Source organism: Phocoena sinus, chromosome 10 (assembly GCF_008692025.1).
Source record: "Phocoena sinus isolate mPhoSin1 chromosome 10, mPhoSin1.pri, whole genome shotgun sequence".
Lineage (NCBI taxonomy): Eukaryota > Metazoa > Chordata > Mammalia > Artiodactyla > Phocoenidae > Phocoena > Phocoena sinus.
In genome coordinates, this window is record NC_045772.1 from 101,915,231 (window position 1) to 101,932,222 (window position 16,992).

The 16,992-nt window shown below is 59.4% G+C and overlaps 1 protein-coding gene across 1 annotated transcript in view; it reads left to right on the plus strand.

Moving 5' to 3' along the window:
* The window catches only part of CACNA1C (calcium voltage-gated channel subunit alpha1 C), a 465,996-nt gene that overhangs the window by 423,332 nt on the left and 25,672 nt on the right, over window positions 1-16,992 (plus strand). The window contains 4 exon segments of the mRNA XM_032644404.1: window positions 10,279-10,311; window positions 12,703-12,831; window positions 14,009-14,074; window positions 14,702-14,793. Of these exon segments, the coding sequence (XP_032500295.1) occupies window positions 10,279-10,311; window positions 12,703-12,831; window positions 14,009-14,074; window positions 14,702-14,793 (320 nt within the window).

The window sequence follows — 16,992 nt, forward strand, 5'->3', positions numbered from 1 at the left end:
AAATAACCACAGGAGGTTTTTTATTTTCTAAACGAGAAGTTATCGGCCCGTCCCCGCTTCCAGTTGGGAAGCCCCTCCAATTCCTCCCAGTATTCTTCGCCCACATGGAGATGCTCTTCACTCTTCAGATTGAGGAGTTTGTGAAAAGTCACACGAAGGGTTGTCTGGAGATAAAGACGGGGACAGCGTGTGTGACGCAGAGCAGAGGAGGTGTCCAGAGACCCACCACTCGGCCCCGACTGTTTCCCACCCCCTCCCACACATCCAGAAAGGACACCTGCGTCATCATCCCAGGCAGGGGCTGGAGGAGAAGGCTGGACCAGGGTCAGATCAAGTGCTTGAGTCCTGCTTCTCCCTCCCCGCCAGCCCCCACCGATCCGAGGAACATGGTGATTTACGGGGCTGGGTTTTGAAGCTCAACTAAGAGCATCCATTTAAAAACCGGCCGTAAACTGTACGGCACTGTTGGGACTTCCCTGGTGGCGCGGTGGTTGAGAATCCGCCTGCCGATGCAGGGACACGGGTTTGAGCCCTGGTCCGGGAAGATCCCACGTGCCGCAGAGCAACTAAGCCCGTGTGCCACAACTACTGAGCCCGCGTGCCACAACTACTGAGCCCGTGTGCCACAACTACTGAAGCCTGTGCACCTAGAGCCCATGCTCCACAACAAGAGAAGCCACTGCAATGAGAAGCCCACGCACAGCAACAAAGAGTAGCCCCCGCTCTCCGCAATTAGAGAAAGCCCGCGTGCAGCAACGAAGACCCAATGCAGACAAAAAAATAAATAAAAATTTAAAAACTGTACAGCGCTGTTAAAGGGGAGAGACCGTGGCACCCAAGCAAAGGACGATCTTTCCAACGCCCCTGCTGACACACGAGCCAAGCACAGATGTCACAGCCCTCGTTCCCGGATACACTCGAACTCTTGGTCAGTGGGTCCAGCCGGATCAAAGCAAGCTCACTGACCACTGCCCACGACTCAAGCCAAGATGGGCCTGTCCCACAAGCACGGACATGGCCCTGCACCCCGACGGTAGCCAGGATTGTGGGACAAGTTATAGGGACAACAACGCTTCTTCTCAGAGGCAGGACCCTCCACCGTATGGTTCTGCCTTCTGGCCATAGGCAGGTTATGGGTCTGGACGCTCACTGGGCCAAGAGTTCAGCTCCAGGCCTCCCCGAATTTTCTAGTCTTACTGTTGTCACAAGACCTCCTTTTGCAGATAAACGTTCCATTCCAGTGTCAGAGGGATCCCTGAGGCTCTCCACCTGTAACTCGTCATCTTTGACAATTAACCTACAGAGACCAGCTCTCGTTTCCCTCCCCAACTGCTGTGTGCATCCCAGCCGCCCTCCAGATATTCCCCACGTTCAGAGTCATCTCCCCTCAAACAGCTCCATCTTCCTGCCTCTGCTAGGCTCTGGTGCCCTGCCTCGGGAAGTGGATTCCCCAGCGACGCCAGTAACAATTGTCCCTTCCTTCCACCGTGGCTGGAGCCTCCCCTTCTGGTGCCGGGCACCTGGGATCCATTATGGGCCAAACAAAAGCCCATCCTTGGGAGCTGGTGTCCTAAGGCTGGGAGATGTTCGGACACAGAAAATAAGGAAATGGTGCAGTAGGTGGAGAGCCGAGAAGTGCCAAGGGAGGGGGTCGGAGGAGCAGGGAGCCGTGGAGGCTGGTGCCGTTCTCTTTAAGACGAGCTGTACTGAGGAGGGGAATTTGAAGAAAGCGAAGACCTGAGGGAAGTGAGGCGATGCCTTTGCGGATCCCGGGAGAGGAGCTTTCCGGCAGGACACGCAGGGTGCGGTGGTCAGGGAGGAGAGCAGCTTTGGGCCTTCGCCTGAGCGGGAGGCGGAGACTCGGGCACCTTTGAGAAGAGGTGTCCGTGGTCCGGGGACCCCCTGCGGGAGTCAAGGGCAAAGCCCTCCACCATTTGGAAGGCGGACGCAGCCATCCAGGTGGGAGGGGACGGAGTTGCAGCAGACGTGGTGAAAACGGTCAGATTCTCAGCGTGCTCTGCGAGCAGGACCCACGGCCTCTCCTGACAGCCTGGATGTGGGCGCCAGAGGAGGAGGGCTCCCAGGGAGCCGTGGGGTCCCGGCGTCGGCAGGAGGGTGGGAGGCAAGGCCCGTTTGCACGAAGAGGACGAGGCTCGGGGGGGTGGGGGGCTGTGTACTCGACTGCCCAGCGGTGATGTCAGGTGGACAACAGACACCCGGTCTGCGGTCAGACGTGGAATCAGCAGCCCAGCGACGGTATTCCAGGCCAGGACAGGTGAACAGCTGAGGGAAGAGGAGAAATGGGGGGCTGAGCTGGGGCCTCCGTGCTCGGGGCCACCTTGGCCTCCGGCTCACTCTGGGAGATGCCCTTGGACCCTCCAAGGTGGCCGGGGGAGGCCCGGGGCTCCGCAGTCACGCTGGATCCTGCGTCCGTGGCCGCGGCCCGGCCACCCCATCCCCTCTGGACGCGCTACCTTCTCCTCCGTCTGTGCAGTCAGCGCCACGTCCCCTAGGAAGCTCCCTGCTCCTCCTTTATCCCTTGAGTTGGAAATTCTGTTTTCCAGAAGGAAAACCTAGTGACGTTATCCTGTGATGTCAGTGGAAGCTCCTGGGGTGTCAGAAGTGGCCCCTGGCAGCCCCCAGTTACCCCTCCCCACCCCTGCACGACAGGGAGTGCTGGGACGCCCGGAGCCCTCATCACGGACACACGTGTCCCCAGTCGCGGACGAGGCAGCCACGGGACTGACAGCAGTGACCCGCCTTGGGGCTGGCCGTCCTTGAGTGCAGCGGCGGGGGCCTGAGGTGGGCCAGAGTGCCCCCCACCGGCTCTGCACTGGATGCCTTCTGACAGTGACGCCCTCGCCGCCTGGCAGGCCCACGTGTGGACCACCCGAGAGCCGTGGCGTCTAAATTATCACCTGGAAACTCTCCAGAGAGAAGGCCCCAGGGACCCTCAGGTGGGAACAGGACGCGGCCGAGGGCCTCCGGGCAGGTTCAGTGGACGGGGACTTGCGTGGACACAGACAGAGAACTAGCGCAGGGCTGCAGAGCGGCCGAGCAGGACGGCGGGGTGAAGTGACGCGGTCCCGGCTGGGGTCTCGTGAGGAGCTCGGCAGGGGTGGGGGGCAGCGTGCTGCCCTCAGGGGGGCGCCAGGCCAGGGCCACCACACATCACATCCCTGGGAGGGGCCGAGCTTGCTCAGGGTTTGCCAAGGCCATGCAGCTAACAAACAAGTGGCGAGAGCGGGATTCGAGTCCATCCCTGTGGGAGAACTGACTCCTGCACTTCCATGAGCCCTTCAGCCAAACCGCGGGCAGGCTGGCAGTGACCCTGCTCTCACAGGCCCCGCGCAGGGCACTCCCAGCCTCAGGACCCCAGGCAGCGCGGCTCAGCCGAACTTCTCCGGGCCTGAGGACTCCAGGGGATGCTCGGACGCCTGGGCCCTGGGTCATGGGGCTTGGAGGACAAGAGCTCAGGAAGTGTGGGGCAGCCCCTTCCCTGCCCTCTGGACGGAGGAGAGAGCGGGCGGAGGGGAGAAGGGGTGGGGGCGAGGGGGCAGGTGGGACGGCTGGGACGTGCCTCAGCCTGGAGCATCTGGGACGCACGTCGGGGCCTCGGTTAAGTCAACACGGGTGGTGTCAGGCCAAGGCAGGTGGAGCAGCTGTGACCCTTGCCACCTTCCTGTGCCCCCATCCCCCCCACCTGTTTCCCTCTGCTGGTCCCTCCCCCGCTGCTCCAGTCCCTCCCCTTCGCAGCACCACCTCCACTCCCACGCCCCCAACAAATGAAGCCACCAAGGTGCCTTGTTCACACGAGGGCAGTACTGACTCGGTACCGCCCACCCCCAAAAGAAACTCTGCCTTTAAAGGGATGAAGGTAAGACTCGACCTAGAGGTGGTATCTGGAGCGTGGATGTGAGTGAGGAGGGGGCCCGGCCCCCAGTCGTCCTAAAGGGTAGTTTCTCCTCTGCTTGGAGAGGAAGTTGGCCCTGAGAGGTTGAGCAGTGAGCCGGGGCCCCCCGACCAGCCGCAGTCCAGCAGGGCGTGGGGAGCCATTTGCAGAGCCCGGGCTCTGCCTGCAGAGCGAGGCCCGCGTGCTGGACCGCAGGCTGTCCCGAAGCAGTGGCCTGGAGGAGGGTCCTGCAGGCCTGACCCGAAAGGCCCCTGGAACCCGTTTCTAATGGTTTTCTCCCAGCTGAGTTAGGCTGTCCGGTGTCGCGACAGCCAGGACCCAACAGGGCCCCTCATGCCCTCCGCCTTCTGACCGAGACCCCTCCACCTCCCATCCTCTAATTTTCTTTCCTTTCCTCCCTCATTCTCACCTCTTCTGTCCTCATACAACCCTCTCCTTTCCCTTAAATCGGAGGACTGGACTAAAGGATGCTGTCAGGACACAGCCCTGGTTCAGCCAGACGGCCATCCATCCAGGCAGCGGGTGTTACTTGTCCCCAGCTGAGCCAGCTGCCGAGGTGTTTGCCAGAGAGCGTCTAAAGCAGAGGGACCTCGAATATTCCCTGAGCTCGTGGGGGAAGTGAGGGAGCTAATTTCAGCAGGCCCCAAAACACTGACAGGTGCCCCCAAAAGCACTCACTGTCTAACGCTGCTTCCTGAGAGCCGCTGCTCGCTGATTTATTTCCTTGAGTCTGTCTCTCTTCTCCATCCTTCAGGCTCACTGTGTCCGTCCACGTGTGTGTGTCTCTCTCTGTGTCTCTGACTCTCTCTTTTTCTTCTCCATCCTTCAGGCTCACTGTGTCCGTCCGTGTGTGTGTGTGTCTCTCTCTGTGTCCCTGTCTCTGTCTCCATCTCTGTCTCTCTCTCTTCTCCATCCTTCAGGCTCACCGTGTCCGTCCATGTGTGTGCGTGTCTCTCTCTGTGTCCCTGTCTCTGTCTCCGTCTCTGTCTCTTTTTCTTCTCCATCCTTCAGGCTCACTGTGTCCGTCCACGTGTGTGTGTCTCTCTCTGTGTCTCTGTCTCTCTCTTCTCCATCCTTCAGGCTCACTGTGTCCGTCCACGTGTGTGTGTCTCTCTCTGTGTCTCTGTCTCTCTCTTCTCCATCCTTCAGGCTCACCGTGTCCTTCCACGTGTGTGTGTCTCTCTCTGTATCCCTATCTCTGTCTCTGTCCCTGTCTCTCTCTCTCTTTTTCTTCTCCATCCTTCAGGCTCACCGTGTCCGTCCACGTGTGTGTGTCTCTCTCTGTGTCCCTGTCTCTGTCTCTGTCTCTCCCCTCTGCCCCCACATACGGGATTTTGTGAGCGCTGCTGGCAAGCGGATTTCGTTCATTTATTTTTCATGAGTTCCGTTGTTGGTTATCTGTCTGAATGACGGTCCCTCCCAAGGAAGATAAGACAGCCCTGGCGATTTTGTAATCAGTCCCGTGCAGCGTGAGCTCTGGCAGGTAACAGCCCCTGAGGAGCCGTCGGGCTGTAGGCGAGCAGTGAGCAGCCCCTGAGGCCTCAGCCACTCCGCACCATGACTGACAGCACAGGCCGGTCACCACAGCTCAGCACCCACAACGCCTGCTCTGCCCCTCTCCTCCAGTCCCCTTGGGGCCAAAGACCCCTCAAGGGTGCTCAGAAGGGCATTTCAACTGAGTGCCTATGACCACAAAGTTTCTCCTTTCTGGCTAGAATCTCCTTCCCCTTCTGGGTGGAATTTTCCTTTGGAGAAACAGATGTAAGCCCATGGTGGGGGGGGGCTGCCTTTCCACCCTCCGCCCTCGCATCTTTGGGGTGACCTTCACTTGCGCCCCGCCCTTTTCTGTCCTTGCCTCCACCTTCCTCACAACCCCCACCTTCCCCTTCCCAGCTCTTCTCTTCCTCAAACCCAATTCCATTCCTCCATTCGTGCTGGACCGAAAAGGAAACTGGGCTTAAGAATTGCTTTTGACCATCGGTATTTCCTTCATTTGCCCTCAAATCTGTGGCACCGACCCTCCGCTGTGTGTCTCCCAGTTGACACGTGCTTACTTGGACCTTGCGTCTCCCTCCCAAGAAAGCACTTCATTCAACCTTAGAGAGCTGGCAGTTTACAACAGATTTTACTTTGACCCTAAAATTCCTTCCCTGCAGCCACCCCTGGCGGCTCTGACCGTCAGCACCTCCCAACCCCTCCACGTCCGCGGGGCCACACCTCAGTTCCCGGGATGTGCGTTTCTCCTGGTTGGAAGAGGGGCTAGAAGGATAATGAGAACCCCCACCCCTGAACGTATGCCGGCTGGCTGCTGGCCACGACAGCAGCGTCAGATGTCTCTCGAAGCCCTTGACTCCCGTATTCCCCAGCTCTCTCTGTGTGTACCAGCCTCATATCTATCCTCCCACCCTAGGCTAACTGGGGTCTCGCCAACAAAGCCCCAACCCCCCAGACCCCCCCTACGACACCATGACATGCTCACAGCTGAACTACCGTCTTGTCTTGCAGATCAAATCGAGATGAGATTAGAGACAGTTGGAGTAGAGAAGCAGAGCTGGTGGCGGGGGATGGCAGGCGGAGAGTGGATGGCAGGCGGAAGGGGGATGGCAGGCGGAAGGGGGATGGCAGGCGGAGGGGGGATGGCAGGCGGAGGATGGATGGCAGGTGGAAGGGGGATGGCAGGCGGAAGGGGGATGGCAGGTGGAGGGGGGATGGCAGGCGGAGGGGGGATGGCAGCTGGACCCAGATCTTCAGGTGGTTTGGGATGGAATTGATACCAGATCCACTCCCTGAGTTCTGGACAAGGGTTTTTTGTTTTCTGTCTTTTCAAGCAAGGCTTCTGTAGGAGGGTAGCCAGTAAAAGGTCCACACATTCCCGTGCTGTTGCTTTTGACTTGGTTCAGAGAGATGTGGAAGTTCAGTGACCGATACATAACCGTTGTCTCAGCGGCAGCCACTGGGATTGGGCCCTTGTCCGAGGGCCTGTTTGGACTCAGCCTTGCCTGCAGGGAGGCAGGTCATCTGCACATTTCCAAGCCAGCCTGGCCAGGAGACGCAGCCACAGCACACAGCTGCTCTTAAGTGCCCTCGAACCGCCGATCACGGAGAACATCCTAGAAGGTAGTCAGGATATCGAAATCTACCGCCTGGCCCTACCTCCCCGCTAACCCTCGCCTCCCAGCTATGCAAGAAGGGGGTCCGGGAAAGAGGAGAAGAAGGGAGAGGAAGCCGTCCCTTTTTTATGTGGTCAAGAGCGATTTCCAACAACCTCTCCGTTCTCCAGAGAGACAATGGGATGTAAACTGGGAAACGCCCACCGATTCTGGCATCCGTCCATCCTGGAGAACCCTCTTTGCAGGCTCCGGTGCCCCTCAGTCCCCTCGGCTCCCACGGGTGGTCTAGAGAGAGCACCCCAGTGAAAAGGAACAGTGAGGACATTCCGGAAACAAAGGCTTCATCCACTGAGGTGGTGTTTCTCGTCTGGTCCTGAACTTGGGTCGGAAGGGCAGTTTTCCAGAGCCACCCCAGGTCTTTGTCGGTTGAACCATACGAGGTGACCCACATACATGTGCCCAGGTGAGGGCAGGGTCTGTCCCTGCTGCTGGCCCGGGGCCTCTCTGACAGTGTCCCACCTTTGCCCCACATGGGGAGGAATAATCTCATTTCATTCCTGCCAACTGCAAGAGCAAATTAAGTTAATTGCCCTGATACCCTAACCCCTTGAAAATGACCAGATCATTAGAAAACAAAGATCAGAATGGGCGGCTGAGAAACGGGCTGCATGCTCCCCTCTCGTGGACACGAGCTGGCGGCAGGCAGGGTGCAGGGTAGGTGATCCCCACTCCCCCGCACCGAAAAGGTAACTCGGGGTCACCGGGAGCAAGTCTGGGGAAGCATCCGAGGGGGGCAGCTCAAGCGCTCGGGGCTCCCCATTAATCCTGCACTTAGCTCAGAAGGTAGAAGTGACGCTCGGTGGTCCCTCAGGACGTTCTGGGGGGTCACAGCGATCGGCAGACACACTCGCCCATCTCCTGGCCGCCTGGGTATCTGGGGGTGACCTTGGGCAGCAGTGCGTCAGCCAGTGGTTCTCTGTGGGCAGGGCTGTGCGACGGGCCCCTTCCTGCACTCTCCTGTAGGAATCACTCTGGGTTGCCTTCCGGCTTTGTTACGATGCATAGTTACTTTCCAGCCCGTGGACCTTGTAAGCACAGCTCCTCACATGAGGACAGGCGCACATGAGCGGCTGAGAGGTGACCCTGCCCCGCAAGTCAGAAGCAGCCTCTGAAGAGGAAGACTCAAGGCCCAAGAAAAAAACGAGCCCGTGAGTCTCCACATTCTCCCCAAGTGAGGCTCGTTGGACGCTGGGTTCCCGGAGGCCCATCCTTCCTCTCTCCACGGCCCTTCTCGTCTCCTGTCATAGGGATGGATCCTGAGGGTTACTGGGGAGTTCCCCGGCGGCCCAGTGGTTAGTACGCGGTGCTTTCACTGCCGAGGGCCCGGGTTCGATCCCTGGTCCGGGAACTAAGATCCCACAAGCTGCACAGCGCGGCCAAAAACAAAAGCGTTGCTGAATTAATACATAGTGTTAAAATAATACGATGTGCCCAAGGTGATTAGAACAGACCCAAAGGTAAATCTTGGAGTAAAATGTGACTTACAGAAATGAGTCTGAAACGGGAGCATAAAAGGCTAAAAACAAGAAAACGACAGGTAAGACATTTAAAAAGCCCAAATGAAGGATTCTGCAGGTTTAAGCAGTAAAATAAGTAGTTTTAATTTTTTCACGGTTGGGGGTTAATTCGGTCAGGCCAGGTGACCCAGGCGGGTCCTCTAAAGCACCCCCATTCTGGTCCCATTCGGGAAGGGGTTGACCCAGAAGACCTTCAGTCATCTGCCCAGGGCTCTTGGAAGTAATGGGCACCTTCGGTGGTTTTCAGGGTGCATCCAAAGCTAGAGCCTGCTGGGCGCTCGGCCTAGAGCCCAGCGCTGCCTGTGGACTCACCTCTGTGCGGACCTCACACCCCTCCCCCACTGAAGCCCGGGAGGCATGGGGCTCCTCACAGGTTAACACCGGGGCGCAAGCCCCTGACCAGCCTGGAACTTCCTCCGTGCGTGCGTGTGCGTGCGTGTGCGTGTCTGTCTCCGTGTTCTCTCAGCCCGCTGGCCAGATCCTAGACACCCCACCCCGTCCAGGCACATGGGTGGACCTGGCAGCTGCAGCCCGTCGTGAAGCAGAGACAGATCTAGACTGTTCCATAAACAACCAGAGAGGCGTCCTGTCCCTTCTCGTCCTTTCCCTCACCCCGTGTCTCCCCCAGTCCCCGAAAAGGACACGTCCCAACTTGCAATGGGAACGAAAGGAATTTGCTGAGAAATCTGTTACCAGAGAAGTACTTTTCAGTCTGCAAGCAAGTGTCTGTTGTGCACATTTCCGTCCTTGAAAAACCCCATTACATGTTCTCCTCGTTTATACCTTGAAAACAGAAACAGGAGCAACTCTCTGAAAGTGGAGGGTGAGAGTGAAGTCGTGACCTTCTAGAAGCAGTTGGCAGCTCAGGCGGCGGGGACCTGTCCCGGCTGTGCTCTGTGTGCGGGGCCGCAGGGCAGGGCACCTTCCCGGATGCAGCTCGGGGCTGCTGTGGGATGCGCCCCTGAGGCCAGGCCCCTCGGCCCCTGCCCCCTAATGGGCCCAGAGTCAGACCCCTGAGAACAGCTTCTCGGGGTGTTAACAATAATGTCCTAAATTGTGTGCAGGGCTTTCAAATTTAATAAACAGATCCACACTCGTTTATCTCAGGCCGGTGTCCAGGGTCCACACCCGGAGATCAGGAGCCAGCAGGCCCTTCTCCCTGAGCCTCAGCTGGAGGGCTAGCCCCACCATAGAGGGGGTAACTGAACCTCAGTCTTCCCCTGGACCTGGGGGGCCACTGGCCCCGGTCTCCTTTGCTCAAATACACGTGGGCAAAGCGCAGCCTTGGGCACAGGCAAGGTCTCTCGCCTTCAGCGGGCAGTGCTGGGTAAGCGTGTACAGTGTCAGCCCCTGGAGGCTACCTTAGGACACACAGCTGATTCAAAACAAACAAAACCTCCATCCTCAAAATCTGGAACGCCTCCGTGATAACAGGTGTGAATTGGTAGTTAATCTGTAGCCAGAGATGGTTCCGGGCAGGGGAACACCCAGAGTCCTCGCTGGGTGGGAGTCCACTCTGGCAGCGCCCGGACCCTGCCAGGCCTGTGCCGTGTACCCTCCACTTGGCGCTGTTGCCCTCTCCTGCCACCGCATTGCTCCTGTGTTACCAAGACCTAGAATGCCGGGCGTCTTCTTCGGAGACTCATTACAGCTCATCTCTGTCTGCCTTTCTTTAAAGCCAGCTGAACATACCCAATGCTCTCCCTTTATGGTAAGACTGAGCCTCCAGACCACGCTCCCAGCTTCTGTGACCCCCTCTAACATACCCACTTCCCCCACCCGACCCCCAGCATCTCGGAAGCCAGCCCCCGATGCATGTTGCCCGTGTCTGCCGTGCGCCTTGCCTGCCAAGTGCTGTTGGTGTGACATTTCCATCCTAGAGCTTTCCTGTGGGTGGCGGTTCACCATGACCTTGACTGTCTAATGAGCCACTGGGAGAGAATCGGACCCGAGGGACATTTCCCGTTAAACGTCCTGAGGACTCCGCTGGCTGACGTCCCCACCCTGAATCTGTCGTGGGGTTCGCACGGGGCACCCACGAGCGCCATGGCAAGGCCTCTGGGAAAGAGGAAGGAGAGGTGACATAGCTAGAGACGGGGAGGTCCTCCTAGTCACCAGGCTGTCCTCCAGCTCTGAGTCAAGGCCCCAGTAAGCGGTGAAGCTGGGTTCATTACCCAGAGAGTGGCTGGATTTCCTATCACCCCAACAGTTACCTGTGAGGGGCATGAAAACTAGGCCACGCCCGCTTCACTGCAGCAGACCGTCTGGTGGGACCCGCTTCTGCTCTAGGAATCTTTGGCTAAAGTGATAGAGAGGCCGACCGGTGTGACCTTGAAGTCTCCTTGGAACAGCTGTCTCCAAGAGGCTGCTGTCACAGACTTCAAACGTGGGCCAAGCGTGGGTTTTTAGGAGGGCCAGTGAGTGGGTTGATTCCCCGAGCCCCAGAGGTCAGCAGACAGAGGCAAGATCGGTGGGGATATTTCCTGATGAAGCCCACGACCGTAGCTGGAAGGGCTGAGCCTGGACGTGCTGCCCGTGTGTCACCGGTCAGTGGAGCGTAAGGCACCTGCGGCGTCTGGAGGGCTCTGAACGCAGGACGAGCTCAGACCGGAGGCTTGCGTTTTGCTTTTTGACGAGTCAGATGCAGATGGCTCTGCGGCGCCAACCTCCCAGACTCGGTGCCCAGCTGAGTTCTGTGTAAGCTGGCGCGCTCTTCTTCTGTCTCCCTTCCCGAGCACAGTGGGGCTGACGGCCGAGTTCCAAGGCCCTGAGCCTCCTCTGGGGAAGCACCACCTCCTTTGAAGGAGAGAAAGTAGAATTTCACGTAGGTACACGGGTGACAGAAATGCAGAGATGAAGGGCATCAGACTTCAAAATGCAGACAGGTAGGGCCCGGGGGCCAGACGGCCTGCTGCCGGGGCCCCCCCAGCCCCTGCGGCCCCCAGCCACCAGCCCGCCCCAGGGGAGCAGCTCTGGCTCAGAAGGATAGACGCAGCCCGCCCCGGGAGGAGCAGGGTGTGCTGGCGCGTGTAAAACCCGGCCCGCTCAGGGGGCTCCTGCTCTGATCGGGGTGAGGGGAGCGGCCCCCGGAGCCCCGGTCACAGAGTCAGAACCAGGAGCCGCGAGGGCTCGGGCGCTGGTGGGATTTTCGTGGGCGTGGCCAGGCCAGATCTGACCTGGAGATGGTCAGAAATGAAGCCAGAGGAGCGGGAGTTGAGAATCGGGGCCCACATGGGGCCCAGCAACTACCCGGACAGAGGTGCCTCCGAGCAGGGGGCCTGCGGCAGGAGCCGTAACAGGAAGCCCGAAGGTCCGTTCTCTCCCAGTGCCCACGGGGCTGGGGGCTGCACTGGCTCTGGGGAACCGGCCAGCTCCCGGGCACCACCCAGCTCTCTGGCTGGTGTGAGCAGGAGGGGGGTCGGGGGTCATTTTGTGCTGACTGTTCCCAGATCTGGAGAAGAGGGTGACGGGGCTGCGTGTCCGGCCCCCGACCCCCAGCCAGGCATGTGCCGGCCCCAGGCTCCCCCAGGCCCAGCAGCCCCGGGCCCGCTCCAGGACACCCCTGGGGAGCCCACCCGCCCCGAGCAGGACCCCTCAGTCCTCTCACGGCAGGGAGACCCGTCCAGGGCTCACACTCCACTGCCTGGGCCTCCACCCATCCCAAGCCTGTGCAGCCGGCGGGCCCAGGGCAGAAGGGAGCGGAAGGGCGGCAAGGGCTGCGGCCCGGGCCCATCCACAGCCGTGGGGGGAGGTGGCACACCGAGTGCTGAGGCTGGGCGGCACCCGCCCCCCAGGACCTCCAGAGCGCCGGTGCCGCTCGGGACGCCGGACCCTCGGCTGAGCCAAGCAGGAGGGCAGCAGGGGCACCAGGGCGGCTCTTGGCCTAGATTTCAGAGCAGATGGAATTTCTAGGGAATCACCTGCCGCCCCCCACCCCGGGGTGGGCTTAAGACCAGGGATGCTGGGGCAGAGGCTCGGGGCCTGGGCACGGCCGGGCGCCGCAGAGGCCTGGGGCTGGGCCTACCCGTGGGCGCCGGGAGAGTTGAGTGCAGCCGGCCCCTGCCGCCCGCCTGCGTGTTAACTGCTGTGTTAACGGCCCCAGAACGCGGAGGAGAACTCCCGCATCTCCATCACCTTCTTCCGCCTCTTCCGGGTCATGCGTCTGGTCAAGCTGCTGAGCCGTGGGGAGGGCATCCGGACGCTGCTGTGGACGTTCATCAAGTCCTTCCAGGTACCCCCCGGCCCCCCTCCCAGGCCCCACCTGGGACGATGCTCCCAGCTGAGGGGAGGCCGCAAGCATGCTGCTTTCTTCTCTCTTTTGTGGATTTGCCCCGAGAATTGACTGCACAAAGGGGTTTTGGGGGTGGAAGAGGTTTGAAAGCCATGGGCAGAGGTGGCCCGATGACCCCTCCCAATTCGGGTGTTGTCAGCCCGGGGCTGGCACCCTCGTCCCGGCAGTGGTTCAGCTTAGGGGCTTAGCCGGACTCCCTGGGACCCTGGTGTGCCCCGTGTGGACCCAGGGCTGCCCACCGCGGGGCCAGTTCTCTGTCCCGAGCACTCGTTTCCTTCTGTGAAAGCAGAATGACGGTGGCCCCGGCCTCAGCCCTGGGTGACTGTACCGGGCCCACGTGCTCACCCACCCCCGACATTTCCTGGGCGCCACTGAAGGTGGAGCCCGAGCGCCCACCAGGCCGGACGGCCTGTGGTCCCGCGGTGCCACCTAGTGGTGTGCGGGCTCCATCCGCCCCGTGAGCCGCGAGGCCCCCTCCCGGGGAGGAGGTGGCGAGCACACCCAGTGAGTAAAGCGCGGAGGCCGGCCGCGGGCCAGGCCCTGACCAAGCATCTTGCGAGCCTTAAATCAGCCAGGCCCCAAAACGCCGAGGTCGTTGCTTTTCTTCCCATTTTTCAGATGAGGACCCTGAGGCTCAGAGAGGTTGAGCCCAGCCCAGCTCCCACAGCTACAGTGGCGCAGACGGGCTTGAGCCCAGGGTCTCGCTTTTGTCTAGTGCCCCTTCGTCCTGCCTTTCCTACACCTTACGGCTGTGAGGTGGGGAGGGGCTGCTGGGTGTCCCCCACGGCCCTCCGGCTGCATGAGGACGGGTGGGTGGCGGGAGGGTGTTTTGCTCTTTCTAGATTGTTTGTACCGAGAGAGCGTCATGCCAAGCCCCGAGCTCAGAGCCCACCTTTCTGGGCGGACCTCCCCGGGTCTCAGGTGCTTGACACCCAGGTGAGGGGAGGGGTCGGCACCAGGCTCAGGCTCCTCCCATTTAGTGCCCAGAACGTCTGCGGGGCTCCTGGAAGTGCTCCCCCGCAAGCCAGGCAGCAGCTGGCGACTGAGGAGACGCCGCCCGGGGAGGGGCCCAGCCGCCGGCGCCCCGCCGACCTCACGGCGTCTGTGCCCCCGCCAGGCCCTGCCCTACGTCGCCCTCCTGATCGTGATGCTGTTCTTTATCTACGCCGTCATCGGGATGCAGGTACGCCCGGCCCCCAGCCCGCATGCCCTGACACCCGCCCCTCCTTCTGAGGCTGGAAAGGTCACCGGAATTGGACCTCTCCCCCCACCCCCGCGGTGTCCTGGGGGTGCACGGCTCTCAGACCCTCTCTCCCCGTTGCCCCTGGCCCAGGTTCCACTCTCTCTAGGGAAAAACTCCCCCAAGTTATGTGAAGGGCCTGTTTGTGAGTTATTCCTCAATAAAGTATTTTTTAAAGAGGAAAGAAAAATTGTCTCAAGAATCTGCCGCCAAAAAAAAAGGAAAAAGAAAGAGGAAGAGGCAGCGAGCCTGTCCCGCACAGACGCAGGGGCGGGGCCTCAGCCTCCACCGCCTCTCAGCCCCCCTCCCGTTGGGCCCAGGGCCCCTCCCGAGGGCCGAGGGCACTTTTCTTCGATGCTTGTCCCGAGTGGGGTCCTGGGATCAGGGGCTGGACAGGGCAGCAGGTACCTGCCCCCGCGAGGCCTTCCAGGTCACAGAGGGGACTCTGTTCAGCTTATGGGCCAGCCCATCCAGGGTGAACTGTGACCCCTGGAGAGACCGTTGAACGATGGGTGGGAACCAGGACCCCTCTGTCCACAGCTCACGGACCCCGTCCTCTCCCCCTGCCAGGTGTTCGGGAAAATCGCCCTGAATGACACGACAGAGATCAACAGGAACAACAACTTCCAGACCTTCCCCCAGGCCGTGCTGCTGCTCTTCAGGTGAGCGTGTGGACAGGTGCCTGCCCGGCGCGGCCCTGGCCCGGGCGCACCACGAGAGCTGGGGCTGGGGGACCGGGAAGCCTTCCTCTCACTGTCGTTCATAACCACTGGACGCGGCCCCTGCCGCTGACCCCAGAAGCCAGTAGGGGATCAGAATCGAACTCCAAGAGCACCCTGGTTCAAAGCTGAGCCAGGCCTGCAGCACACTCGCTGTGACCTTGAGTGACCTTGAGCGAGACAGCAGATGCCTCCGAGCCTCAGTTTCCTCCTCAGACAAGCCCAGCTGCCAGAGTTGGTGTCACTGTCTGTTTCAGTGGTTCCGTCCACAGCACTTAGTTCCCCCCTTGGCTGAGCCGGCACCAGCCTTCACCCTCTGGGGAGGCCGCGGCCACAGGTACAGCTGGGGAAGGAGTGTGTCCCGCCCGACCCCGAGGGAAGGAGTCCGTGCGGCAGCCCCGTGTCCTTCCTCCTCTGGATCCCAGTGACCCCCTGGGCTGCCCCTCCCCTGGCTCTTCTCACCATCCAGTTTGTCACAGCCTGGGCTCTGGGACCCCCACCTGGTCCAGGGCTGGTGGTGATGAGAACTGTTTACTCAGTCCCTGGACCAGATGATGCCTAGATTCCATTCCAGCACCTGTACTCTCCATGCTAAGGTGCTGGGAGAGGCACTGAGCCCTTACCGGCCCCTGGGGTTCTTTCCGAAGATCCAGGAACCCTCCCCATCAGATAACCCCACCTTCACTGTGCTCTGTGGAATCCTTTCCCCACACCCAAGCCCACAAATCATTATTGCTCAAAATGTGTTCAGTCAGAATGGCAGTCCCCTTAAGTATCAGTCCGACATCACCCTCCCTCAGGTGGTAGCCGTGAGAACACGGGGCCATCATAAACCACAGCCTCACAGCAACGTTTACGCCTGAGCCGCATTTAAATATGGGATTTGGACACACGTGAGCCAGGGCACATGGGTCTCCCCTCTCCTTTCCTAAAGTCCTTGACGACAGGAGATAGTTTGTGAAAGAATAAGGAAGGATAAAAGCCAAGAAAGAGTGCCATTTTGAGCCAGCAGTGCTGAGGAAGTCTTCAGCGGAGGCAAGCAGGTGGGATTCAATGGACAAAGGACCAGGTTCGGAGGAAAACACATCCCAAAGCAGGTGAGCCCGTGAAGGAGCAAGAGCGGCCAGGGCCTCCCCAAGCTCAGGGTCCACAGGGGCCAGGCACCAGGACAGCTGGTGACCCGCGTTTGGAGAGCGTTTGCTGATGCCCACAAGCTGAAAACAGAGCCCTGCCACCACAGCCTGGGCTTTGGGGTCTAAGAAGTAGAGCAGGGCCCCAAGGGAACCCACCCTTTAAGAGAAGCTACCTGTCCACCCCACCTGGCAGCACGTCTTGTCTTGTCTTCCATGGTCCCCAGAGATGCTCCTTGCTCCTGCAACGAGAACTTGATCCACAGAGTTGTGTACTGGACTCTCGATCACAAAGAGCAGCAACAGTCCCCCAAAGTACTGGGGGAAAACCAATGTCAAAAAAGAAGTCACCACGCTCACCTAACAGATGAATGATCACATCAGGAGGAGAAGAATAGGGAGATGAAAAATATTTGAAAATAAGCATCACTTGTGTCTTTAGAGAGATTATAGAACCTGGCGCATCTGTCAAATTAGAAAGGAGTGGGGGGAGGAGGAGAAGTCATTATTAATCAGAAAAAATTAACGAGAGAATTAATTAAATTTAATTAAAGAGAGAACTCAGAAAATATACAATTGTTAAAATATTTATTTTTTTAAGATTTTTTTTTTTTTAAGATTTATTTATTTTTGGCTGCTTTGAGTCTTAGTTGTGGCACGCAGGGTCTTTCGTTGTGGCACACAGGCTTCTCTCTAGTTGTGGCGTGCAGGTTTCTCTTCCCTAGTTGTGGCACGCAGGCTCCAGGGCGCGTTGACTCTGTAGTTTGTGGCACATGGGCTCTAGTTGAGGTGCGCGAGCTCAGTAGTTGTGGCGCACAGGCTTAGTTGCCCTGCGGCATGTGCGATCTTAGTTCCCTGACCAGGGATCAACCCCACATCCCCTGCATTGCAAGGAGGATTTTTTACCACTGGACCACCAGGGAAGTCCCACGCTATATCTTAAATTTATGGGATGCACCAGTAAGTCAAAGGACAATTCAGAGCCAAAATTAACTTTTTTTAAAAATTTACA